A 26,748-nucleotide genomic window follows, 5' to 3' on the forward strand; every position below is an offset into this window, starting at 1 on the left:
CGTATTACTGCCAGGGCTGCTTCTGAGTCAAGGAACAGCAAAAACACGTCTGAGTGCGACAGGCTGAACCGTTAACTAGCAATAGCCACCTGCAGTCACCTCGACAAGTCGTCGATTCGACCGACTGCTATATGATTCCCGTCGTGTTAACGGCCGTCAACCCAGAAAGATGCCGCATAAAGCACTGGGATCCATTGTAGGTCTTCTTTGTACCGGGACCTGTCTGGTGCAGGTAAGCCCCCGCAAGCGCTCCCGGGGTCGGTGGACCGCTCTAGCCGAGGCCGCGGTTCCTGGGCTGGGTGAAGGCCTTCTGTCGATCCCTTTTGTCTCCTCCACAAAGGAAACTCGGGACGGTTTGCTACTGTATACAGAGGATGACGTCAGTTGGTCAAAGTTTTTATTTATATTTCGACAGATCACTTGCTAAAAGATTTAGGCTGTGAACCGAAAAGATACACTGGTTTGTTTTACTACCATCATTTTACAGTTTGAATCAAGGCTTTCAAGATTAACGTTAGCCGTCGCTAACTGGTACCCGGCAAATTGACGTGTGTATACATAGTTGTTGTTATTGGCTAGCCAGACAGGCCAGTCAGCCTCAGTTTGTCCAGTTTACTTTCCAGATAAAATCACTAATTTAACCTTCGTCAAAAAAGAGAGAGCAATATGAACCCTTGCAATGCTAATAAAGCAGCTTACGTACACAATTGCATTGACATTGTTCGACAGTGTAACTGTAGCGTCATCCCTTTAATACATGTTGCTGTTAGAATTATCTTAAACATGACAAATGTCTTAAAATGAAATGCCCCAGCTTAAACATTTTGGTATATTTTTTAAATGCCACGGGGCTCTTCCTTGTTTTGGTCACTGGTTGGACCCCATTATACGTACTATACCATATACTGCTATATTGTTTTGATGCATGTTTTGATTGTACTGTACGGTTGGTAACTTTCAGTTGTAGCCTTGCCCAGGTATATTAACGTGTTAAAATCAGATTTTAACTAACTTGAATTAATAAAAGTGTTAATGTACAGAACATTGGCACTGAAATGTGCAAACACTGTGACACTGAAGTGACAAAGGCTAAATAGGTCAGTCTATCAAGAGCTTGCTATCCATTTTCTTATTTACTTGTGTGATTGAGTATTGACTCAGACAGTCACTTGTGTACCTCTTGTGTGTATTTAAGGCAAAGGAGTTCTGTTTTGGGGTAAACAATGAACAGTACCGCTGTGAGATGGGGTACTGCTGTGGAGAGACAGAGTGTTGCACCTATTACTACGAGCTCTGGTGTAAGTACAGTTGATTGTTTTTATTTTTTCTCCAACTTTTGATTCATATAAATCTCATACTGTATGTTTGTATAACCTTGCCCCCCCCCCCCCCCCCCCCCCCACTGTCCATTTGTTTCCAATTTTGGAGATCTAACTCTTAAGATTGGTTTTGTTTGATGTGTTTTGTTTTATTCTCTAATTGGTTTCACTTTCACTGTTCACAAGTTTCTGTGTAGTTGTCAAATTAAAATGCACCAACATGTCCTTGAAAGCCTTCAACTAAAAACTGATTTATTATGACATTTGAAGCCCAATACTAATTTAAGTACAGAAAGGGGATGGTTTTATATTAATTAATATTTTAGTTATGCTTATTCTTAAACTAACTCTTATGACACCACCTTAATTTTGCAGTAAAATTGAATACCTAACTCCTCATCATGGAGTTATCACCTTTAACTGGTTTACAGTCAGGCAAAGTGCTGATTAGTTAGATTGGTTATGATGATAAAATGATTACATTGAGTCTGTCCCTCCCTCCTAGGGTTCTGGTTAGTATGGACCTTGATCATCATGCTGAGTTGCTGCTGTGCATACCGACACCGGAGGGTTAAGATGCGCCTGCAGCAGGAGCAACGTCAGCGTGAGATCAGCCTCATGGCCTACCAAGGGGCATCTAGCTCCTTCATTTCCCCTCCACCACTCAATCTAAGTGAGTAGTCTTTTTGTTCGCTGTGGGGACATTAAAGGTGCCCTCCAGAATTCAACAGTGAATATACTCTTAATTTCAGTTTTCTGTTAATTTGCAGTTCAATATTCTATGTTATCTTACAGCATTATGTGGCCTGTGAGTTTCTCAAAAACCTTGATAGTTGTTTTGTACGCACTCCATCAGATGGAGAAGGCACTCTCAGATGGATATCTGTATCCTGAATACAGACTACGATCTAAAAACAGGGTTGGTGTGGTGCAAGTATAGAACCCCAGATAATCTTTTTCCCCAGAAAATATACTCTAGCTGCTCTTATGGGCTCCTCATGTTCTCCTGAACCTGGTGAGAGATTCAGTTTTTGCTGGATCTATCAGAAAAATTGAGACTAGCCATCCTGCTTGCTTCATTTTGGCAGCCTCTTTTGGGCACTACTCAAAGCGCACGTCCATAGGTAAGGGTCAGGTCTTTGAACTTTGCTCTCTCCACCATGAAGGTTCTACACAACATCTTTATTGCAGTACTCTGACCCACAAGATTTGTCTTCAGACTCACAAGATACCCGAACTCTACTCGGAGCAGCTCTTTCAGTGAGAGAGTTGTTACCTTAGAAATGGAGGTGCTGATCCCTTTCACATTCTTCTCATACTCAGCTGTAAGTTATCGGAATGTATATTGGAGATAATGATCTGATGTTGCAAGAAGAACAGCAACCAGTGGAGATGTCCCTAATGTCAGTGGTCACTCTGGACCCTCGCTGAAATTTGATATCGTGTCCAGTAATATCACAAACAGGAGTGGGACAAGGTGCACACAGAGTCTGAGGCCCACAGCAAACATGCTTGACTTAATGTCAAGAATGCGAACACAACTCTAAATGGGAGCGTACACAGACAGTGACTCACACAGATATCCTGGCTACATGTACTCTTGTAGCTCTTTCTACTGGATATAATAAGATATTTATTATACTCTACCCTTTTACTCTGTGGGTAAGTTGTGTTTTTTTTGGGGGGGGGTTTTAGCTTTCTTAGGCATATCCTCCAACATTGCAGCTTTAAACCTGTAACCCTGAATGTTAACCCTAAATTTATCTTTATTTTAAATGTGTCTTCATAGATAGTATTCATGTGACACTGAGTCCCGAGACAGCATATTTTCTAGTCTTCTACTCATTTCTGTTAATGTATTAGTATGAAGTGTTATTTTGTGAAATAGACAACAGAGAAAGATACAGTATGTTCAGAAATTCATCAGCAAATCACAGTGTGATTTTCTGTGGGGCCGGCCGGTTTACTCAAGGTTTCACTTTGAATCCCAATGGGTGCTCTCATGGGTGGTTAGATTAGGTTTTGAGATATGAGAAAGGTGATCCTTAGTACTAACACGAAAATGTAGGCCATGATATATTAGATTGGCCATTAATGAAGCCGTTGCACAACCCCAGCAAAGGAAATCATGTAATTTGCAAAATACATTTTAGATATATTTACCTGAAGCACTTTTCCAGGAATTTGTACAAAACAAGAGATCCTCACATTACAGATTAATTCAGGAGCACAAAACAATGCATTCATTTTGTTTTTATGGAAAGATAACTAATTAGTTCAGTCGCAAAATATCTCAGTAGCTAGTTGTTGTTGTTTTTGATGTTGTTGATGTTGTTGATGTTGTTGATGTTGTTGTAATTACTATCTGTCCTCTTTATTTGAGAGAAAATAACACACTGTGTCTGGGGACTACCGAAGCTTCACTCACCAAAAGTTTTAAGTGTGTTTTGGTGGTAATTGCTGAAATTGGTTTTTGACATTTTAGCTATAAAGAAATGACTTAAATGATTATCAGAATAGTCTTCTGTTTTCTGTTGATCATTTAATTGATTAAATGACTAATTGTTGCAGCCATGGATGATGGTTGGAAAGCTAAAGCTTGTATATCTGCTGACTTTCAGGGTTCTGGAACGACTGCAAGCTTCCTGACTATGAAGAGGTGGTAGGCCACCCACCGACACCACCCCCCCCTTACTCTGAAAACCCTCCTGAGACTGCTTCAGCACTCCCTCCACAACTGCGCCAGCCAGACGCAGCCTCAGTGCCACAACCCTTGGCCGAGGCAGACCCGAGGGTGGACAGTCAGGCCTCAGGCTCATCATCAGTTCAGGAAGCAGTGTCAATGCCGATCCAAGCACAGTGTCTGGAAGCGGAGAACGTGGAGGCTTCGTTGATGCCAGCAGAGGAGGATGAGGAGCTTGTCACTCGGCGTCGGCATGTGACCGGCGACTCAGGGATTGAGGTGTGTGTTTGCCAGCTGGATGTAGACGAGGGCTCGGGGCTTGAGGAGGAAAGCGATGAAGAGCACAGGATGTGCAAGGTCACCGGTGGAGACTGCTGTTCCGGGCATCAGCAGCAAGCCTTCAGACCAAAGGAGCATACCTCTGATCTGCCCAGCCAGACCGCCAGCACCAGCACCAGCACTGGAGACCACATGGTGTGATTCACAGCGTAACAAAGGCATGACTATAAGATGATGATCATAACTAATCTTTAATGGCTCCCAATTAGGAAAGATGAATAACACATTACGTGTACAAACTCCTGGCCTCTTTTTTTTTTTTTTTTTTTTTTTTTTTTTTTTTTTTTTTTTTTTTTGCTTTGCTTGTCCTTAGTGGGGAAACCAGCAAACACATGTTGATGCTCCATTTGGTATGTGTTTTCTTAGTGAATAGTGAGAGAATGTCATCGGGTAGTGAGAAGGCAGCATTTGATTGTGACTGAAATCAGAATTGACTGTTTCCCTTGCTCCTACCCTATCCTTGAGCACTGCCGTCATGTTTCCGTTTCTGTCTCGCCACTCTCCTTGGTCAAAACATTTCCGGCCATCCTTCCATCTGACATTTTACCTCCGGTGGGATGGTCAGCTTGGAGCATACCGACACGGTCAACAACATTTCTTCCCCGTCCCCACTACGACGAAGCAGAGGAGTCAAAAACAAACCTCTTGAAAACTTAAGACGATACTGGATGAATTTGACATGAGCACACATTTTGTTTTGCCCGGAGCTGTATGTTGATGAGAGTTTGTGTGTGTGCTGTGAAATCTAGGGAACAGCTGCATGGTGATGTCAGCTCTGAGGTCATGGCAACCAGCATCTGGTGTCCTCTGTTGTGTGGGATGTTTCGCATCTAGATTTGGGGGGGGGTGGCTAAACACCCACAAATAGCAGAGGCAGGGGCAGGAAAGAGTTGAGTTTTTTCATTTGGTCCCTGGGTTTTAAAAGACATACATCCTCCCTCCAGCACTTTTTCCTTTTTGATATCCATACTGGGGTCTCCACAGCTCTGTGGTCACCAATTAGCATGACTGTAGGTAAAGAGTGATCAGCTCTTTGTGATTTATTGATTGTGTGCAAGTGATCTCCCCACTCCTGTTTCTGCATTTAATTGATAGAAATTGCCAGGAGGGCTATACCACCAATTTTGTAATCAATAAAAAGCTTTGTGGTGGCTCTATGTTAGGATTATGTCAGAGCGATTGTATTGCTCAGTATATAGTTTGGATGTTAATGATGAAGGATGTACTTGCTTTTTTTTTTTTCATTTCATAACCAGCTGTGCTTCAGTAAATGCCACAGGTGTCACCATTAATCGCAACAAAGCTCCTGACGGGCTGCTAAAGTGTGTAACTAGTGAGTTGGGTGTTTTAGTGCAGTAGGAAAGGTTTGTGTGTGTATATCTTTAGTGCTGTAGTACCTGGTTGAAATACTTACTCAGTACTGAGGTGGGTTAACAATTGAAGCACTGGTTTTTTGCATGAGGCATGAATTTCTATGTTTATATTTGAGTTAATTAACATTTTCTAGCGGTTGTGCTACTTGCTTTGCTCATCTATTTGTCAAAATGACAGTGGGCTACAGTGGCAACTCCATACCCAGATGTTAGGATAAAGAAATGGACTGAGGTTTAAGTTCAGATGCCCTGGATCTGGTTTCCTTGTGTTGTTACGACCATGTGAGCCGCTCTTTGCTGTTATGCTGAACTGGTAGCTAGTTAGCTGGTGTTGTCTCGGTTCTCTGTGGCCCCTGTAGCTCTTGGCAGTGTGAGGGATTTGCAGTGGTATTTTCCATTGGAGGCAGAGGGTGGGTGCATTAGAAAGTTGAGGTGAATGCAGGCTTTGCTCTGCAGTCTAGTCAGTGATGGCACAGATGCAGAATCTATTGTGATTAACTGCATGCTGCTCTGCCTTGCATGTTGCCTGCCCAGTATACTGTAGTATGAATTCAAGGCATAGAAGTTGAACTGGGTGTTGTCATAGAGGAAAACAGCCACAAATCAAAACTGTTATTCATCACAAGATAAAAGTCTTTGCAAGACCAGCAGTGACTGATAAGTCAGTTAATGTTTCATTGGGAATTTGGTTCGGAACAACAACGTTTTATTTGTCTGCTCTCATACTGTGTGAGGAAGTGGGCACAGTGTAAAGACTCAGGTCAGTCAATCTGCTTCACAAAAACACGCACGCTCACAAAGTACTGCTCCTACTATTTTATGATCTAGATTACTTCATCAAAAGTAAGAATGCCCCAAGCAGTCTCCAACAGTCTCCTGGTTGAATTAGCATTTTAAACTTCCAGTTGTCACTTTACAGACTCATAAAGATCATAAATTTCAAGCTTGCTAAGTGGGGAGTTAATGCGAATGATTCATGCTTGTTGGATATATTTATTCAGACATTAAAATTGCTTGGCATTTCTTTGTTTTCAGCACTGATTGAACTCTGACAAGGACACATTTAGGAAATTCTTGGCCTCTTAACAAGACATGACACATAGATGTGTATAATTCTGGGACCCATGCAGCTCAGTGGCACATGAAAGCATTTCATCTTTCCTCCAACTACCAGCCCAGAGCTCTGTTCTGGTTGTGGTTGTATTATTTTGTGTCTGTGCTCTACCATTTGAGCTAGAGTACTTACTGTTGTGGAAAACCAGTACAAGAGGTACAGTGCACCTAATGTCTACATATAAAGTGAAACCAAATGAGGCTTAAATTGAAAGATGAGAGATTTTGTCTCATGTTCGTTAAATAGGCCTAGTCAATCAAACATGCTGTTAGCCAGTTGTGCTGCACTAGTGTTAGGTTTGCAGTCCTTGTGTTGCGTAGTTCAGCAGGTGTTTAAATATGAAGCCATACTAACATGACAATGACCTTTTCAGAGGAGCTGTTACACTGTGAGCATGACTGCACACCCATTAGCAAAAGTAATAGAAGACATTTTTTTTTTGACCAACACACCTCAAGCTGCCTTGCTGCACCCCTAGAGAGCAAATGTCTTGATTATGTAATTGCACAATAAAATATAGCCTCTGTATGCGGGAACAGATGTGCTACTGCCTTACTAGAGTAGATGTAGTTAAGTGGGTTTGTTCTGGATTTCTTTTGAATGGTATTACTTGTGTTGTTCCAAGCATGATTGCTTCAGAGCAGGGGCAGTGCTATTGTATCAACAGAGAAAAGCATCTGAGCCTGTTCCGAGAAAGTGTGCTCGCTTTGTGAGCAAAGGATGTGGTTTATAAACCTTTTAAAGCCACACGATTAAGATGTTCCGTAGTTTAACTTAGAATGCTTTTGTATCTGAGGGGTGGTTGTGTTGAATTTTAAAATACTGTGTATCTTAGTTAGTAGTGGCACTGATGGAATTTGTGAAGATCAGATTGTTGAGTTTGTTCTCACTTTGTTTTTGTTCCGTGGATCTGGTTGCAATTAGTTTGTGAAATTAACTGACTCAAAAGCATGAGGAAAATAAGTTTAAAAAAGAAAAAAAGAAAAAAAAGTCTCATTTTAGTTTTCTATGCTCTGGTTTTGATTCATCCTATTTGTGTTTTGTGGTAGGAGAAAAAAAAAAAGAACTCCCAACAAGAGATTGCTGTGTAACCTTTTTACTAAGGTGCAGTTTTGCTTATTTGTATACATATGTAGACAAAATGGAGGGGGCTGAGGAATGAGAGAATGATTTTTTGCATGAATGAACTGGAGGTGCATAGTTTTCCCATTGCCAAACAACTACGCCTCCCTGGGTTTCACATGTTTACTGAGATTAAGGGCTATATCAGTCATCAACTGTGGACAAACATCCATCCATCCATTTCATTGAGAGATTCGTCTGCTCTTTGCTGTTCATTTAAAGCCACAGTTGCCGAGATCCACCATCTGAACATGCTCAGAAATTTGCAATGTGAACATGGTCAGTGTTTGGATGTGGATGTCCTTTAATGTTCAGGCAGAGCTCATATTTAACAATAGCTGATTGTAAATGTTTGTTTTATAGGCTCTAACTTTGCCTTTTTGATTTTGTCAACCTCAACGGAGGTGCGTGATGCGACATCCCTCCATCCCCCCATCCCCCCAGACCCCCTCCCCGCCCAGTGAGAACAATTCTTCCTTATGTAACTAGTTGCATGTTTTTGCGTTGCTCCGTCGGGTCTTTGTGGACCGTGACTCCACCCTCCACCCGGGCTCTGTCTTGGTAACAGAAACGGTAGCCAACGCTGTAGCTGTTTGTTGTGTGTTTTTTTCTCTCATTTGCACCGCTCTGCATGCGGACCCCTGGAAACAGGAGGGCACATCCACCCATGCAGAAGTGTCGACAGAATAATCTACCAAAGTCGCTGATATCTCCACGCTACACGGATCATCGCTGTTTTCACCGCTCTGTGTGTGTGTGTGTGTGTATATATGTCTGTGTGTCTGTGTGTGTGCGGTTGTTGGCATGACGATGGTCTGTTTGGTTTCCCACTCTCAGGGTCGTCTTTAACGGGCAGTGCTAGAGTTTTAAATTAACACATTTTTGACCCACCAGTCTCATAAAGCCAAAGCAGTCGTTTCATGGTTATTGCCTGTCTTAGTTTCTGCATCACGCATCTCTGTAGTGTATTGTACTTTACTCAACTAGGCTATGCAACAACATAAACCTACTGTTATATGCTGCGACCCCTCTCTCACTTTCTCCGTCATTTATCTGTGGGCACCAGTACAAGCAATATAACTCTCAGTACTTGTGGCACTGCACTGTACTGTAATCTACATCGGTTGGTCTGTGTACATGTAAAAAAAAAAACTAAACAAGAAAACTTGTAAAAAAAAAAAAAATATATATATATATATATATATATATATATACTTGTAATGCTACTACAGTGATGTGGTGAGTATGTGTGCTTCAGTGTCAGCTGAGGAGCTTTGAGTTAAAAAGCCATTCTAGTTTATATATTCTTTTTTTTCCCTCTTGTTGGCTTTTTCTTGTTTGCCTCCTCAACCACTAACACTTCTTACTCCTGATGTATGAATAAACCACATTATAAAGTTGTATAAGCCGAAGGAAAGTTGAATATATTGTTTTTGTTGGATGAATTCTTATTTGATATGTTATGGTCTCTTTTCAAACTTTTCCATCCCTCTTGTTTGTTGCAATAATTCAGTGTGTTGGGTTTCTCAGTTTAAACAACAGTTTTCTTCTTTTTCCATCTTCATAAATATTCACTGACTTAATATTTAACTGTTGCCTTTTAATCCACAGTTACTATGACACCATCAGTTTCTGAATTTTTATATATTATGCATATGAAAGACCTCAACATGGAACACAGTCAGCTCGCATTAGACCAGCACACATTAGGCTGATACAGAAATGACTTGTGGAACCCTCAACTCTGACCTTGTATGAGAAAAAATATCCTCATTATGAGTGTGATCGTTTCTGTCAAGCAACCTGGAAACTACTTTATCCTCAACCATAGATAATACCAAACAGATGGAGGTGCCGCGATTGAGCTATGTGGGTTTTTTTTAATGCCAAAATGAGGAACATCATAGTTTGAGAAGGAAGCAGGTATCTACTAACACACACCAGTCTCTTTCTACATTGTTATCCTAATAATTAAAAAAAAAAAAAAGCCAAAATGAGTAAAGTGGAAAAAGAGGAAAAAAAAATTAAAGCACTGAAATACACATAAAATGCTTTGGTTTTAGTAAGAAGTCTGCTGTGTACTCTTTGGGTCATCATTTGTATTTTATTTTTTTAATAAAACAAACATTGACACTCAACTGACTGACTCTTGCTATTTCTTGCCATAAAATGTTCTGAATTCATGCATTTAACTACAAGTAGCCATTTGCAGGATCCTTGTATTTTGTCTTAAACATTTTTAAAACTTGAGAAAAAAAAGCTTCGTCATGTCTCATGTGCTCAAAGAGTGATGGACTTTATGGACTTCAGAGTGAAAATGGTGCCCCACCTCAGCATGTGACAAAGCTGAAAAATTGATCTGGAGGACTGTCACACGGCTGGGAGAAGCACCTCAGGCAGTTGGTCTTAATTATTGACGGGATGTTATGTCATCCAATAATTAGGATAACACACAACCTCTTGTCCTAACTCACTAAAAGTTCAAAAAGTCTGATCATGAGGTTTCTGTATTGCAGTTTGTAAGAATATATTTGAAAAAGGCGGTCTATTCCTAAACCTTTTTCTCTGTGCTTCAGCTAGAAACATGAGTATTTCATTCATAAATGTAGAACAACTAAGGTTACTTGAAGTACTCTGTGTGTTACTGTTATGTACATAACCCACTGTAGAACCCAGAGGTCATAAACAACAATATCTATGTAGGTCTAATGAGGCAATTCAAATAGGTTTGAAGGAAGAAACGAGATAAAATGGTTATAAAACATAATTTGTGGGTCACTGAATGAATAATGAGGCACAGTTTTCATACGAAACAAACAACAGAGTATAAATAAGGTAGGGCGGCTGTAAAAGTGGCTACAGGAAATGAGGAAACGAGGGTGTCCTCATAAATTGCACAGTCAAAAACAAAGCACTACATAAAAGATCTATGATGTTGACATGAGGAAGAACATATAGAGGAAGATGAGGATGAGTCAACAACAGCTGGCCAACACCAGAGCCCCAACCAGCAGTTCACTGCAAAAACATACACTGTGTGACACATTTAACAGAAGAACATGTAATGTGTTTACATGTTACAAGAAACACAAACAAAAAGTGATAAATGAGTTGTCATTAAAATTCTATTTAACCACCCTCAGCCCTCCCTTCAGTGCAAAGGTTCATTTCTAAAATTTAAATGTATCATATTTAAAATCTCTTTAGAGGAATTTGCTGTAAACTGATCAAGAAATTTGATCCACTTCCTCAAATACGTTATTATTATTCAAATCAGGGGAAACGCACACTGTTAAAGTATATATAAACATTTTGTGGAAAACCAATACTGATAAAAATAAAAATTTCCATTTAATTTTACACTAAATTAATCCCTGAAACACCCAAATCTTTGCCATCAGCACATGCACCAATGAGGCAGAGGTCAGTTTTTAATATGCTGCACACAAACACATCAAGCAGTAAAGCATAATGTAAAAACAAAAAAACAGTGGGATGACCTCAACGGATGTCATGCATACTACAGCAACTACAGGATAATAATATATAGTACGTTAAATAGTACACAAAGTCAAAATGATTGAGTACAGAGCACTGAGAGGTTTTTCTAATGCGAAGAGTAGAGATGCATCTTTGTTCAGTAAAGATGGCATCAGTGGTTTTTAGTGTTGTTTGGTTCATGAGTCTTGAGTAGGAACAATCAGATACTTATGTATTTATATTTCTCTTAGCAATAAAATCAACATCAGTGAACCAAGCTTTAGTTTTTTTTTCCCATATTCGTCAAATGTGGCGAAAGGTAACAAAAAATAAAAAGCAGCTGCTCACAAGAAGTCATGTAATACACTGTACTGCACGTCTGCTGTGTAACGAGTACAGAGGTGGAGATGGTAAGGCCGAGTTGGTGAGTGTCAGGCAGGGGCTGAGGACGAAGGGTAAAATAAAGTCCTCCTACTGCTTCATGACTACCAATGGCAGAGTTGGAGAATGGCTTTGTGTCGCAGGTGATACATCTACTCCACCTCCTGTCAGGATAAAAGAAGCTACTGCGCTCTACTGGCCGACAGCAGTGTCTCACTTTTGTGCAGCTGGGTCCGCGGACCTCAGTAGTTACCACGATCACCATCCCCCTTTCTCCGTCTTCCTCTTCCTCAGTAGAAGCGCTTGCGTCGGCTCTCGTTCCAGTGGCTGTACACAACCAGGCCAATGACGATGAGGAAGATGCAGCCCAGCATGGAGAAGAGCACGGTGAAGAATATAGCTATTCCACTCATCCCCTCTTCGCTCTCGCCCACTGGAGGAGAAGAAACAGAGGGACAAGGCAGAGTGAAGGGAGTGAGGGAATACTGAGGGTGTTATGTAGAGAAGAGATGGAGGAAAGAGCAGTGACAAGCAGCAGTAATATGTGTGTTTGTCTTACTTCTGAGGAGCTCCATGTTATCTACACTGGGTATGGTTATTTCGTCTTCCTCCTCCTCTTCCTCTTCCTTTGGACTCCGCAACACAGTGAGTTGGTACAGTTTCAGGGAAATTATGTCATGGTTATCTGTAAACCGAGAACCAGGAAATACAATTACATTTAGAGAACAAGAGAAACTGAGAAAAAAAACTGCATAACCATTTCCTATGAATGAAAGTGACTGTCAGCAACATAAAACATTTTATTCTAATGAATGCGCTGTCACCATTCTCATGTTTGCTCGTAAAAGACGTTCAGCTGACTGAGTTATATTCTACATTCTGCATTTATCACAGTGTATCCAGTCGGATTACTTAAAGGATCAATTCCCCCAAATTTTAATCCCCTCTCCAACTATTGGTCATAGTATGATGACCTACAGTTCACATCCATACACCAATACTCGTGTCAGACTCTAACTGTGTTACGGCGCATATACAAGGTACTTGATTATGCAAAATAATATATTTGTAATAACTGTCTCATCACATCTGTACAACATCAGATTCATCAAAGTCACCCATCATACTCAAGTGTTTCTAAGAAATACATACAGATTCACAGTATGCCAGACACCCAGTGTTGTGTGACGAGGTCACAGAGGCAGGGCTAAAAATAGTCCGAGTGGTGCTTGAGGTGCAACAGTCACCATTACGCGGGAGCTGTTTGGGATGGTGACAGCTGTTTACCTGAGAGATCTCCAGTGATGGCTGTAGCTCCAAAATAATAGCCTTGGGGCAGCCGCACCCCAGGTATGTCCAGGCAGTCCCTCCACTCATGCTGCCCGTCGATATCTATCATCACCTGAGGAACAGATGCAATCAGGAAGCTGCGGTGACTTTCAGAAGGTCACAGAGTAAAAATATCTGTTTTTCCGGGAGCAGGTTTACTGAGTTCTCTGAATTTGTTTTGCAAGTAAAATCTAGGACTGGATTTGAGTATAAACACACATGTGTAAGGTTATGTAGACAACTGAGGTTGCAATTTACAGTATAAACATGCTGCTGCCCAAACTCTTGAGCCCTTCAGCTATCCATTCACTAATAGAAGATATTACATAATTCAATACTGCATTTATATGACAAAGTAATAACTTGTGGTATTTATCTATTGAGGACATGAAAAAGTGTCTGCATGTGGCCAGCGGTGTTATTCGTGCGCGTCTCTCACCGTGAGCCTGCGGCGGATGTATCGGATGAAGAGGAAAGTGTCATGTTTGAGGTTTCGCACCATGGCATTACAGCCGCCCAGCTCTGTGGGACGACCATCTCGCTCGTGGTCGTAGCTGATGCTGCCGTTTCCCACCATGGCCAGAACGAAGGGGAAAATCCTCTTGTGGTCACAGTGGGAAAGGAGAGAAATAAGGAAATGAAATTAGTCAGTTATCATATACTGTTATAGCACTGAGAGGTGATGGTGATTGCTCACACTTTGCAGCTAAGCCACATAAACACATGCAGAAGCATTTTTTAACAGGAATTACATTTTCACATTATGCTGTCATGTAAGCAGAGGACGTTTCTATTCAAAACCTTATGTGACTTTTGTATGTCAAAACATATAGTGCAGACATGCCAGCATCATTTATGAAAGCCTGATAATTGCCCTTTTATTTTCAATCCACTGTTTGATTTGCTGAAAAAAATTCAGACCACTTCCTTGACAATTCAGACAACTAGAACCAGGCTGTAGAGGAGGCTCTGCTGTTTATTTAAAAAATGAAATAGAGGACAATGATGCTTTGCAATTAGAACATGAAGGTTTTCTTAAAGAACCAAAGATAAAAAGGCATAAAGACGCAATGCTGTTCATTATTCATATTTACAAACATGCATTGACTGTTTCACTGATGCCTTTTTGTAGTATTATTCATATCAAATATACTCAAAGGCAATATTAGATTTTTTCTTTTGCTGTTTAATTTTATAACCATTTTGAAATTTACATCACTCTGACTAAGACCCAAAAACAACCACACAGCAACCATGCAGGGACAAAAAAAAAGAAAAAGAGAAGCTTGCTCGGGGGCCATTGGAGACTGTACAATGAGATTAGAAATAGGGTTGGGTGGAATGGTTACCTGTGTGCGAGGAGTGTATCTCTTCTTCTGCGCCTGTCTCCAAATGGTTGCACAAAAGAACACAAACACAGCCCCTTTACACAAATCTGCAAGAGCACTTGTCCATTAACCCTTCACTTTACTTTTCAGGGAACAGGTGAGATCCAAGCCGTGCCACTGCAGCATACCTCTATGTGTTTCTCCTCATTGGGATACGTGTCCACAAACACACCCAACCCAGTGAAGTTGTCCACATTTCCAAATACAGGACCTGTAAAAGAATTTGAAGACAGGGTGATAATGATGTATAAAAATGAGTTTTCTTCTGAGATTAAAAAAGTACGGTTGGGTAAATATGGCTCTTACCTTTCTGCATGCGTTCCTTAGTGTACCAAATGGCCAGCCCGTCACCATTCAGGTTCTTCTTTCCTTGCCCGTGAATCTTAAAATGCACCTGCATCTCCCAGTCCTTCAGATGGCATGGCTGGAAACACAAAAAAAAAACCTAATAAAAGCCAGTGAAATATATAGTGTTTACTGCAATAACTAGCCAATAAACATATGAGAGGATAATAAGAGGCAAATCCAATCTCACCAGGACCTGACCAAACCTAGACTAGTCTTCTGGTTTCCCTGCTTCATTTGGCATTAGAATTTATTTTACAGAGATGACAGACTGGGGTTAGGGCTGATGCCAGGTTGACAGTTAACGGTTAAAAGAGAACACAAATCACAGACACACAGAGCTGAGCTGCTGAGTGGCAGCAATGCTCCGTCTGAAACAAGAAATAGTTGCTTAAACTTCCTCCCGCTGTGCTCCACCACACCGAACCCATACTTTAATATAGCATCCCCTCTCAAGACTAAATATAACCAGCACATTTCCAAAGAGTACTGTTATTATCCGCTTCTGAGAGGTACAATCATTAGAAATGCACCCACCATTACATCAGGCTGCTGCACAGCTCTTTATTCTTCTAACATGTATAGTGTGATTGGTATACTCGAAGCCCCCATTTGTGAAATAGCAAACTGGGATATCACAAGTAGGGCTGAAGTAATTAGGCAGTTGATCCTGTACAGGACCAACAGAATATTAATCACCTATTATTTTGATAATCAATTGATATTTTGGCCATTTTTTAATGCCAAAATGACACATACTCAGCTTCTCAAATTTGAGGATTTGCTGCTCTTCTGTGTTGCTGAGTATCTCTGCGTTTTGGACTGTGGGTCAGACAAAAGTAATATGAAGACCACCATGTGCTCTGGGGAATTATACTTGGCATTTTTTCCACAATTTTCTGACATTCAATAGGTGAAACAATGAATGATGAATCATGTAAATAATCAAAAGATTAACGGATAATGATATTATCATTATCCGTATATTATCGTTAGTTGCAGCACTGAAGACAACACTCCAATGCTCAGGATGCAGTGTACTGTAGTTCTACCTGTACCAGGAGATGTACAGCATATACTCACAATGCGGCTCCATACTGCCCCCTGCCTGCTCTGCATGTCAGGTGTGAGGCGCACCTGTTCGGTGGTTACCATGGCATCCCCCATCAGCTCCCAGTGGGAGGAGCCTGAGGATCCCACACCTGAGCACACAAACAATACCATCATCATGACACAGCTGACACAGCACAATACGACTGAATGAAGCTGGCGAACAAACGGCTGTGCTTTGTCTAAAAACAAAACATCTATTTGAGTCAAAGAAAACGTAGACACAATAAAGGTCTTTAGTGAAGCATAATGTGCGGCAATAAGTAGAGTAGCATATATACACACATATACACTCTATATGACACAGTAACGCCTTGTTTGGCTGCAGTAGGATTTATCTGAGGCATGCAAACGTTCAAATAAACACTTATTAGAAGAGACAGAGCTCAAGCGCACATGTTACTATCTGATCGCTAAATACGTTATTCTGGAAACATCTGTCCCTCGCCCCTCGGTGTGTCCCTGTAACGGGTGAGATACCTTGATAAGGCTTGGAGAGGGAATACTCCCGCTTCAGAAACTCTTCCATTTCGTGATCATCGTCGGCAAAACAGCAGCTCACAGTAAGGATAAGGAAAGCAAAAGTCCAGTGTGATTTAAAAGGCATTATCTTCCCTCTGGAAATGAGACTGGACGGTGATTCGGAGTCTCTGTGGTGTTTGCTGCTGCTGCTGGCGGCGGCCATCGTAGAGCAATATTCATCTCACAGAACTGTCAGCTTCCCTCTCATTGGTCCGCTGTGTTGCATGGCTCGTCACCATTGGTCTGTTTGACTGTCAATCAGGATGCACGCTTTTTATTGGTTGTTTTGGTTAATGGCTAGAATAAAAATTAAGCAGTTCATTTGGAAGTGTGCAACTATAGCAGAGCTGTAATGGGCTGTATTATGAAATCTTAATAATTCTAACACTAATCTGGGCATTCTTCAGGACACCAGAACAAAGCAGGCCTTATTTGTGGGTTAAGAGCAGTGGTTCTCAAAGCGGGGTCCAGGGACCTCCAGGGGTCCTTGAGGAGGCTTCTGGCAGTCCAAAGCAAGAAAGGGGATACTTTATTTTCACCATAATTCCATCCATAAGTAAACCAATAATGGAAAGTATGAATATTTTGGTCATGGATTTTAAAGATGCTCTGTAATAAAACATCTATAAGCAAAAAGCTCATCTAATGGGGGAGCCTGCGACAAGATCTTGAAGGGGGGAGGGGGGGATCTAATTTATCACAGTAATATATTTTGTTTTAGGCCTACTTTAAAATACAAACCTTCAATCAAGTGACTGATGAGGGAGGGGGGATACGTTCCTGCAGCTAGTTGGGTGCTGAAGTTGAAATCACGCCCCCTTCACTGTCCCTCCTGAGTGTCAGCTTCCTACACTCTACCACCGAGCATATACGCTAGTATAGCACCGGGGGATGGAGTAAAGGGAGGAAAAGCATGGATGCCACCGAAGAAAAGCCGAGCAAAGCGGTCGACATTTATCGCGATACGTGGGTCCGCTTCCTTGGTACGTACTGTTACATTTAGCACTTGCGGTGGCTCATACTGAACAGACTGTAGCCGACATGACCCCGGAGCTGAGCGCTAGCTAGCTGTAGCTAATGCTAGCTAACCAATGTTTTTAAACATCTATTTATAGAAAACTTCTGTTGTTGAAGGTCATTTTGTTACCACAGGACGTAATGGACGTCCAAGACTGTACTACAAAAGCATCGTTCATGCTATGTTTCCATAACGTTTTAGTTTGGTAGAGTTGTCTGTGTAGCTCAGTCAGTCCTGTCTCAGTAAAGGTAGTTGTTTAGCAAGTCGAGGCAGTGACTCACTAAACCACGGAGAAACGCCCGTAGGCAGGACTAGATTGAAAACTGAAACAGTATGACTGTGTGGATGATACAACCAGATACAAGTTAGTATCGGTGCCTGTTTTCAGTGTTGCCCTCCTCTCATTGAAACATCAGGGTCATTGATTACCCAATGAGCTGCTGGCTTTACAGCAGCCAGTCTGAAGGGCACCCACACTGCAGCAGTCCTGACTGTGCAGGCTGCCCCCCTGGTCTCCATGCCTTAATCCACTGCTCTTTCCCCTAGCAGTGACCACTTAATGTTATGTGAATCACTTTATCCCCTTCATAAAATCATAATCTGTGTGCTCCCATCTTTAATCCTGCCTGTGCATGCAGTTACATATCTATATCTCTGTATTGAAGAGCCTGTAAGCAGAAATGAAAAACATGGTCCTACAATCGTTACCAATATTTGTATGATTTTTGTTGTGAACCATTTTGTTAAAACAATGTAGGACTACATAGAGATTTGAACTCAGATTATACATCAGTGTATACATGTCATTTTTAGATATTAATATTTTATATTAATTCTCAGTATGCATATTTTGGATACATTGGATACCCCAGATCTCTACCATTTATTTATTTATTTTTTACTCCTCTGGAGAAACTGTAATCGTGGTTATGCAACAAAGACTGGATATATCCTGAAACATGGCTGCTTTGCTTTGTGTAAAATTTGGGCAGCCATCCTGAAGAGTTTACTACCTCTCATGTTAGGGCACAGATCATTGACATAGGCATTTTTAGCACCCTAACTTAATATATTAGTGGGCCCAACAGCTTAATTGGTGTAACCATTTTAGATCAAAGTGTTTTAGTGGCATAGTAATTGGAGGTGAATAACATTAGAGCCTGATGTCCTTGTAGATGACTGTTTCTTCAAGTGATATAGTATGTCAGGTTACTCTTAAAATCCCCTGTTGGTAATTACTACAGCACAAGCGGTGATCTGTAGATCAGAGAATGGATATCATTGTTGATCATAGTTTGTCTTTATGGTTCTTCTTTTCTGGCTTCTCTGTATTTCATCACCTAGCCCTGCTCTTTTTTTCATTCCTTACCTCTGCTCTTTCTGAAGCTCCTCCTATCAACATCTTGTGAACACACTCTCCTAACAGACCTTCACGCCTTGCTGGGCACAGAGTACATAGTGAATCACAAAGAGTAATCTGAACCCTACGCTCACTAGCAACAGTGTATTTTGCAGGGCAAAGCATACTTTATTATTAACTAAATGCCCTGCTGGAACATAATCTTACCTAGGATCCCCTTGCTATCAAACTTTATTATACAAATGGAGCTCTTATCACCTTGTACTCACAAGTGCTTCTGCAGCTCCAGATCAATATTTAACTTTACTGTGAATTTCACTGCATTAAAGTAGTATAGTATTAAATCCTTTGCCAGCTTTCAGTAAATTTCAGCATTTAGGGATATGAACAACAGTTAATATCACATTTTTCCTTCTAAATTGTGTTCTAACTTTCCATTTTTAAAGATTTATTCTGTAAGATTTTATTGTTTTTTATTGTTTTGAGTACAGAATATCTAAATAGATATTTTTACTATACCTGTTCACTTTCTAGGTTTTTTTTTATCACTTTGTGCGATGTAAGCATTAACTCAACTTTTAGTCCTTACTCTCTTGTGAAGAATTGTGAAGCAAGAACATAAGGGTTACGGTGCCTCTATCTGTGGTACACATATTTTCTTGATCAGGATGTGGGATTTGATGCAATAAAACTCCAATTTGAAATTATGAGCACTTTAAATTGCCTGAATACGGTATGTCCCTGATATGGAGTTCATTATCACTGTCGGGTGTGTTGCTCAGCCCTAAACATGGCTGACAACAACTAGTTTTTGAGTTTAAAGAGCTTGATGTAATCTTGGGCTGTTGCTTAGAGGCAGTTGGAAAATAAACAGTGCGAAGTCATGCGATTTGCTCATTCACTGAAGCTTGGGATGCATGATTCACACATTCCTAGATTTCAATTAAATTCTTAAAGCAGACAAGGAAAAACTGTTGAGCAAACTTTATAATGTGTCGAAATACAGAGAAATCGTACAGAGTACTTGTGTGTTCATGTTAAAACCTGTGTTTCTTGTACGCCCCTGATGGAGTCCATTGTACCCCACAAATAATGCATGAAATGACAGTAATTTAACATATGAACATATGAAATATGCATCTTGTTGGGATGCGCCGATCCAGCTTATTCTCTCTCAGAACTGAGAAGAGTGAACTACAATGACTTCTAGTGATTGTGTCTTATTTATTTAGCCAAAGACCATTATTGGGGAGATGATAAATTGATAGCAAGCTGTGTTTCATTGGCTGCAGTATTATCGCTCGTAACATAAGTGTTTCCTTCAGCACAGGTAGCACAGTAAAGTGCAGTGTTTGCATAGTAGCCTCAGTTTTGTCAGCAGTGCCAGTGATAGAGACATTCAGCAGAAGCAGCAGAATTTGACTCCACCACGCTCTGATGGTTCTATTGTCATTGAACCAAAGATAATGCTCCGTGTGTGACTGGAGTTAATTTTACCAGTGATTTACATGCACTGTGGCATACGCCGCAGGTAACTTCTTAATAAGAGATCAAGGACATTTCAGCCATTTCATCCTCATAGAATGGATATTGAATAATTTTTCAAAATGTTGCTCTGCATTTTCACCAGGACAATCTCAGATGAGGTTGAGATTTATTGACTTCTTGTATGTTTTGGGATATATGTGTTGGAAACTGGAAACTGGGGAATGTAATGCTAAAAATACAAACAGAACATATTTCACCTCAAACTGAAAGGGTACTGGGAGAGCGCAGAACTCCGCCAAGGCCAATGTCAAACAACATACACCAGATTTCACAGTAAAAAAAAACAACATTCATAGTAAATGATCTGCATCTGCCCCACAATTTAACGGGTTCTTCCTGATGTACGTCCACAGGCTATGCCAATGAGGTCGGGGAGGCCTTTCGTGCTCTGGTGCCAGTGAGTTTGGTCTGGGGCAGCTATGCTGTGGCCACTGCGTACGTTACTGCTGATGCTGTGGACAAAGGGAAGAAGGCAGCTGTGGTAAGACAGGACCGTTAGTATGTTTTGTCCTCATTATTTACCATACGATTACATTTTCTTTCCTATGTAATCATAGAGGGTTATAAATAAATCTTCAACATCATCTGAGCTGCATTTGGTCAAACTGGTTACAACGTAGTTATAAGCCCGGGTCACAATCCAAAAACACTGGGAATACATTAGGATATATAATTTTTGGGGTATTATTTTCACATTTTTTGATCCTCCATCTGTTCCTAAAGGCCCACGGGGACAACCCAGGGAAGACGACACGGGTAGCGGTAGCAGTGGTGGACACGTTTGTGTGGCAAGCCCTCGCCTCTGTGATCATCCCAGGCTTCACCATTAACCGTGTGTGCGCCGCGTCACTCTACCTGCTGGGCAGAACTACAAAGTGGCCTCTGCCTGTCCGCAAGTGGACCACTACAGCTATCGGCCTCTCCACCATCCCCTTCATCATCACTCCTATAGACAGGTTGGCACACGTTTGTGTCTGTGTTTCTATATGTGCTCGTATACTGTACATGGATTATATAAGCCAATTATGTAAGCTTTGAATTTAAGGGTTAGGCTGCTCGTACATGATGAGCAGTTTCAGCTGCACTCACCTCTCAGTGGGTGCAGTGGGTGCAAAGTCAGTGCAGACAGCAAAGTCAAAACACTGATGCATCTGCTGTATAAACTATATAATATTAAAGCTTAAGAAAAACTCATACACACTTATGTTTAGCAACTTAATGCCACTTAATTTAAAGATATCAGGGCTTTTCAATACTGTATGTACCAGAGACATAAGTTTTACCTCACAATATGTGTTTATGTATCCATCAGATTTCAAAATTTGCAACTACTTTTAACTACTGTTTTAATTGGAGAGCTGGAATGATAGATTTACTGTTTTTTTTTTTTTTTTCAAACTTCACTAAAGCAGAAGTGCTTCATAGACATTATGTGTCATCACAATGTTTCCACTCTCTGTACCCCGTAGGTCAGTGGATTTCCTGCTTGACTCGAGCCTTCGGAAAGTCTACAATGAGGGAGAGAAGCACGAATGAAGAGGGACCATGCTGGACACTGTCCCCTCCTGGGTAGAGAGGAGTCCAGTCTACGTAGACCTGTGCTGTTTATCCACCACTGTGAAGCACTAAACATGCGTACAGAAGGATTTCATACAGCAAGATTTCACAGTTAGTCAAAGACACGCATAATACAATTATTTTATATCTAAATAATAAAATGTTTAATGGTAGGTTTAGTTGGTAAAAGTGAAATCCTGCTTTGTGAAATATCCCCTTGGGGATCCTTAACTTTAACCTCTCAGGGCAATCTGGGTAGCAACACCAAAAAAATAGTTTAAATAGGAATGTAACAGTTTGAAAACTGTTTCGCTGCTTTGTAAAGTAGTCTTCAGCAGGGATACAGTTTACTGTTACATTCTAGTGATAGTGAGTACAAAGAAAGCCTCCAGGGTTGCCCTCATGGGGGTAGAGTTGTGAGCCATTTCTCTGGCCTGCAGAGCCTCACCTCATTTCTAGAGATTAATTCCAAATCAGCCATATTCAGTGGTACTGTACAGGCTAAAGAGCCAGTTTGCCATGATGTCCCACTAATTCATTACTTTGTCTTAGACTGTTTTTTTTTTTTTTTTGCTTTTGTCTGAAAACAAAAATATCTGTTACTTACTACTGGAAAAGCTGTTTCAGGAGCGTCTAATGCACTTTTCCATTGTTTCAGTCTACCTTACTGTTGGTCATTGGAGCCAGGATTTGCAGCGAGAGCATTTTATACATCCTAGCTGCAATCTGTATGATTCTACCTACACTATACTGTATAGTGTGGTACATAGTTCTATTAAACTAAGAGTACTTGTAGGAACATTGGGTAGCACTTGTGCTGTGGACCTCACAAGCATTTTAATGATTTCTCACCAGTATCAAAACTGTTGGTTACGGAGTTTGTAGTCAGATATTATTAGTTTACAATACTGTAACACCTGTAAATATTAGACACAACAAGCTGTCCATCCCACTTGGCTTTAGATTATTGAGACAGTACAGCGCTTCTCAAGTACCTGTGAAGGTCAGTGTGTCTATGCAGGGAATGGTTTAAGGGATTCATTTAGAAATAAACAGTTACTGTCTGTGTATTATTGCCAAGGCGTTTCTTTGAGAAGCCAAGTTATATACTGTATCTCATGCTAAACTATGCAAGGGAAATTAGGCATTGTGTACATACATGAGCTTTGCAAATTACAGGGAAAGGGTATATGTGGTTACATAATGTTAAATATTCTAAATAAAAAATATTGAAAAATTAAAAAAAAAAAGTGACACCTGATACAAAATGTAGCTTTGGCTTCAGATGAGCTGTCACTTTAAGACAAATAAAACAACATACTATTCTGGGAATGGTTATCATTGCCAGTCTGTTTGTCAGTATACACCAGTGTACCATTTTAGAATAACTTGTGTTTAATGTGTCACACCATATTCTCTTTGCTATGAAGGATGTGGTTGACTTTGTCATGGAGGGAGATATGCTGAAAGGGAAGATTGTGAAAACTTGGGATGCACCAATTACCATGTTTTTACATGCTGGTACCGATGCAGCCTATTCAATAGTATTTGATAAACAGATCGGGTCACGAGGCCATTTAAACCGTGAATTCTTTCTATTGGCTTGTTAAATGATTGAAGCATGTGTGCTCAGGGCTCCAGTGTGTGTAGTATTGGATATTTTCATCCACATAAGCACAGACTTTTACCTTTACGTAAATATAAGGGAATAAACCTTTTTCATGTCAGACCATTTGATTTGTCAGAGCAGGAAAAGCACATTTGTATATAATAAAGCTCAAGTATTGACACCCCAACTGATTATTAATTATAAATTACACCTTTTTTTCCTGCTATGACATGTCTGCACCGAAAAAAAAGCTTATTGGTGCATCTCTAGTGAAAATCTACATTTTCTATACAGTATATATATATATATATATATATATATATATACTATATATACACACACACACATATATATATATGTGTGTATTTATGTTCAATTTTAACATTTCAGATTTGACACATAACTTCACTGTGTTTTTATCATCACGTGCTGCAAAAGAAAAGGAATGGTTTACCTACTTGAACATTTCTTTGATGTTTTCTTTAGCGGCAGTGTGTTTGGAAGTGGGTTCTATGAGTCACATTTTCAGCCTTAACTGAATAAAAAACTTTGTTCTGTTCTGTCTGAAGTTCACAAGGAGGAGATAATTTTTCATGTGAAAGTAACTGTTGAAAGCTGAAGCTCCATTCATTACAATGGACAGGGAATATTCAATGATCCTCTTATTCTGTAATAACTTCTGAAACACTGGAGAAAGAAAGATCTGTAGTGAAATAAATTATATGATGACAGAAATGTCTTGATTTTTTTTTGTTGTGCGTTTCATGAATCAGTAGTGATACAATTGTCAAGTCCTTGTGAAGTATTTTCTCTGCTTTTATCATCTTTTATATTGATAACACGTAAGTCAGAACCACTTTGTAGCTTTGGGGAACCTTGAGTGATGGCTCCATTTCGGGAGAATTTTTTGAAGCCTTGTCTAAACACAGTCTTGCATGAAGGGCTTCCCTTAAGAACATCTCACTATACGGTGTGATTTCAAATGGCAGCATTACAACTTGCTCTTTGTGGAGGCACAGTTTCCACTTCCTGAGCAACGTACCGGCACTTTAAGATGAAAGGGGTGTAATTCAAGAGATGGTTTAACCAATGACATGGAAGCACTCAAAAGCGCATCAGACCGGGCGATTTGAGAGCCTGGTTGCAGTAATTTACCTTGATTGAGTGAGGAGATCACAGCTGATGCCACTTCTACAGACAAGGTGCCCACATAAAAGGCATAAAAGCACAGCCAACCACCGGTAGATACAGCCATGTTTGTTCTTAATCTTGTGTTTTTGGCTGTTTTGGCTGCATCCACTGGGCAGCATGGTAAGAAAAGATGTGTGACATTTATCTTGTGTTGGTAGCTGAAAGTTTGATCAGTGTGGTTGAATTTCATTTGTGAAGGATCTGAGCTGAAAACATTGCACCTGTCCAACCCACACACAATCCTCCGTGTCATCCTCCTGACATATTAACCTTTACAGGAATTCCTCGATACATCCACGGCCAGTGGCTTATCACCGACGAGAGTCTACAGTATGAGGACATTGATGGACAGTCTCTAGGAGCAGAGGAGAGCGTATGGCCTGACATCCCTCCAGAAGTGATTGCCCCCTTGACGGTGGAGGAGCATAACTTGCTGACTACTCCGGAGCCATATGTTATGAAGGAACAAGGTGGGCTGTTGGCAGTAGTAAATCTGTCAGTGACATGATCATCAAGAGAACTCATTGTCTTTTCTTTGTTAGAGCTACCTGTTCCAGACTATATATTCAATGAGTGCTTGTTTTTTTTTCCTCAGATGAAGAACAAGAAGAATCGGCGGTGTGGAAAATTGCTCTGGTGGCAACCGTCCTGCTGGTGTCCATAGTGGGATCTCTGAGCACGGCCTATTACCTGTGTGTCTGGAGAGGAGGCAGGATTCACTATCAGCCTCAGAAGCAGGTTTATGCTTAAATACAAATAAAGTGAACTTTGTGTAGAAGCAAACTTCCAAGTTGTCTCATTCCTCAATTGTTTTGAAAGTTAAAATGGATTGTTTAACGTGAGGCTGTCTCGTGTCGAATGAAAAATGTTCTCATTTGCTCTCATGTCTGACAAAGGAGTTCATCAGGAAGTGGGTGGTGGTGGTGTGAAAAGTCGGAAGTGAAAATAATGGGACAGTTGTTTGCTTAGTCATAAGTCAGTTGTTGAGGCCTGTAAGTTTAATGCAGCAAAGTCCTTCACTACTTTGTCATTGTATCTGCACTTGAAATCACATGACCTAACCTGCATGAGCATGTCCTGAAATTATGACCTGAACTATGGCCTAACAACGTGCGTGTGTGTGGTTTCTACAAGTTGGAACTACCCTAATTTTTTTTTTTTTTTTTTTTTTTTTTTTTTTTTTTTTTTTCTCTTTCCCCCCCAGTTGGGGTTGTTACTGACTGGTTTAGGCAAAGTATTTATTGTTCTGGGTATTAATGGGACTGTCGGTCACACACTATTCCTGATAAGATCCTGTTCTCTTCCCAAAGCTTCTGCAACGATGTCAGATGCTTCCTTATGCTTAAGAACATAAGGGCTGTATGTGTACTGTTTACTCGGTAGTCTACATATATGCTAGTTTAGAATAACAGTAAGTTGTACTTAATGTATTAAAAGCTGTACTAAAGATTTGCTTAAATTGTTTTCTTGTCTTTTGGGAACCAAAATAGTGTCATGGATTATTTATTTAAAAAACACATTTTGAAAAAGTAGCTACTCTTCACAGCCCCTCAGTATATGTGAATGTTAATCATCTTGACAAAGGCAGTGGTTTATCATATTCACAAATCAAGCTGCTCTGGAGGCTTTGAACACAATTCACAGCAAAACCGAATGTTTCATGTTTTTTAAAATAGATGAATGGAGGTGGATGTTGCCTTTGTTTGACCTGCTCTTCACGGCTTTCGTTCCAGTCTGTCTTTCAGACAAATCCTTTAGTCAGTTATTGTAATGACCACTAGAGGTCATTACTAGCATTGTGTTTGTACCGTGCTCTGCCTATCCAGCTTAACAGGACCACATCTATGCACGATTGAGGGCCTTATATTGCACTATATAGTAGGTTTATGCTTTTTTATGTCACCAGTGGATTGAGCCTCTGACTTTGTTGGTTCGCTGCCAACATGTCTAGTGTCATGAC

At 40.5% G+C, this 26,748-nt stretch overlaps 3 protein-coding genes across 4 annotated transcripts; 2 read left to right on the forward strand and 1 right to left on the reverse strand.

Moving 5' to 3' along the window:
* Nucleotide 1: 1 nt before the first annotated feature.
* wbp1 (WW domain binding protein 1) lies at nt 2-10,088 on the forward strand. The gene is made up of 4 exons (XM_023419649.2): nt 2-232; nt 1,196-1,298; nt 1,825-1,992; nt 3,941-10,088. The coding sequence occupies exons 1-4, from the start codon at nt 170-172 to the stop codon at nt 4,480-4,482; spliced, it is 876 nt and encodes a 291-aa protein (XP_023275417.1). The 5' UTR covers nt 2-169; the 3' UTR covers nt 4,483-10,088.
* lman2la (lectin, mannose-binding 2-like a) lies at nt 10,035-16,659 on the reverse strand. Of its 2 annotated transcripts, XM_087177476.1 has the most exons (9): nt 16,464-16,659; nt 15,957-16,075; nt 14,835-14,952; nt 14,657-14,739; nt 14,490-14,522; nt 13,580-13,741; nt 13,099-13,213; nt 12,371-12,496; nt 10,035-12,244 (listed from the first exon to the last, which is right to left on the reverse strand). In XM_087177476.1, the coding sequence occupies exons 1-9, from the start codon at nt 16,588-16,590 to the stop codon at nt 12,102-12,104; spliced, it is 1,026 nt and encodes a 341-aa protein (XP_087033602.1). In that variant the 5' UTR covers nt 16,591-16,659; the 3' UTR covers nt 10,035-12,101. The 2 variants fall into 2 exon arrangements, with proteins under 2 accessions (XP_087033602.1, XP_023275416.1); XM_023419648.2 differs by lacking the exon at nt 14,490-14,522.
* A 688-nt stretch (nt 16,660-17,347) lies between these two features.
* On the forward strand, nt 17,348-25,571 carry mtfp1 (mitochondrial fission process 1). The gene is made up of 6 exons (XM_023419686.2): nt 17,348-17,488; nt 20,785-20,912; nt 21,155-21,387; nt 21,901-24,908; nt 25,067-25,258; nt 25,384-25,571. The coding sequence occupies exons 1-4, from the start codon at nt 17,419-17,421 to the stop codon at nt 21,965-21,967; spliced, it is 498 nt and encodes a 165-aa protein (XP_023275454.1). The 5' UTR covers nt 17,348-17,418; the 3' UTR covers nt 21,968-24,908; nt 25,067-25,258; nt 25,384-25,571.
* Nucleotides 25,572-26,748: the final 1,177 nt, after the last annotated feature.

The sequence above is a fragment of the Seriola lalandi genome, unplaced genomic scaffold (genome assembly GCF_002814215.2).
Source record: "Seriola lalandi dorsalis isolate HSWRI2012SDOR001 ecotype SW California unplaced genomic scaffold, Sedor1 jcf7180002054606, whole genome shotgun sequence".
NCBI classification, from domain to species: Eukaryota; Metazoa; Chordata; class Actinopteri; order Carangiformes; family Carangidae; genus Seriola; species Seriola lalandi.

Bases quoted from the DNA above. Each gene is read 5' to 3' on its own strand.
- mtfp1 (XM_023419686.2), top strand. From the start codon at position 17,419: ATGGATGCCACCGAAGAAAAGCCGAGCAAAGCGGTCGACATTTATCGC. The intron at 17,489-20,784 runs GTACGTACTGTT...GTACGTCCACAG, and splicing joins TACGTGGGTCCGCTTCCTTG to GCTATGCCAATGAGGTCGGG. The intron at 21,388-21,900 runs GTTGGCACACGT...TGTACCCCGTAG, and splicing joins ATCATCACTCCTATAGACAG to GTCAGTGGATTTCCTGCTTG.
- lman2la (XM_087177476.1), bottom strand. From the start codon at position 16,590: ATGCCTTTTAAATCACACTGGACTTTTGCTTTCCTTATCCTTACTGTG. The intron at 14,953-15,956 runs GTGAGTATATGC...TTGTGTTTCCAG, and splicing joins GGGCAGTATGGAGCCGCATT to CCATGCCATCTGAAGGACTG. The intron at 13,214-13,579 runs GTGAGAGACGCG...TCTGTTCCTCAG, and splicing joins ACATCCGCCGCAGGCTCACG to GTGATGATAGATATCGACGG.
- wbp1 (XM_023419649.2), top strand. From the start codon at position 170: ATGCCGCATAAAGCACTGGGATCCATTGTAGGTCTTCTTTGTACCGGG. The intron at 233-1,195 runs GTAAGCCCCCGC...TGTGTATTTAAG, and splicing joins CCGGGACCTGTCTGGTGCAG to GCAAAGGAGTTCTGTTTTGG. The intron at 1,299-1,824 runs GTAAGTACAGTT...CCTCCCTCCTAG, and splicing joins CTATTACTACGAGCTCTGGT to GGTTCTGGTTAGTATGGACC.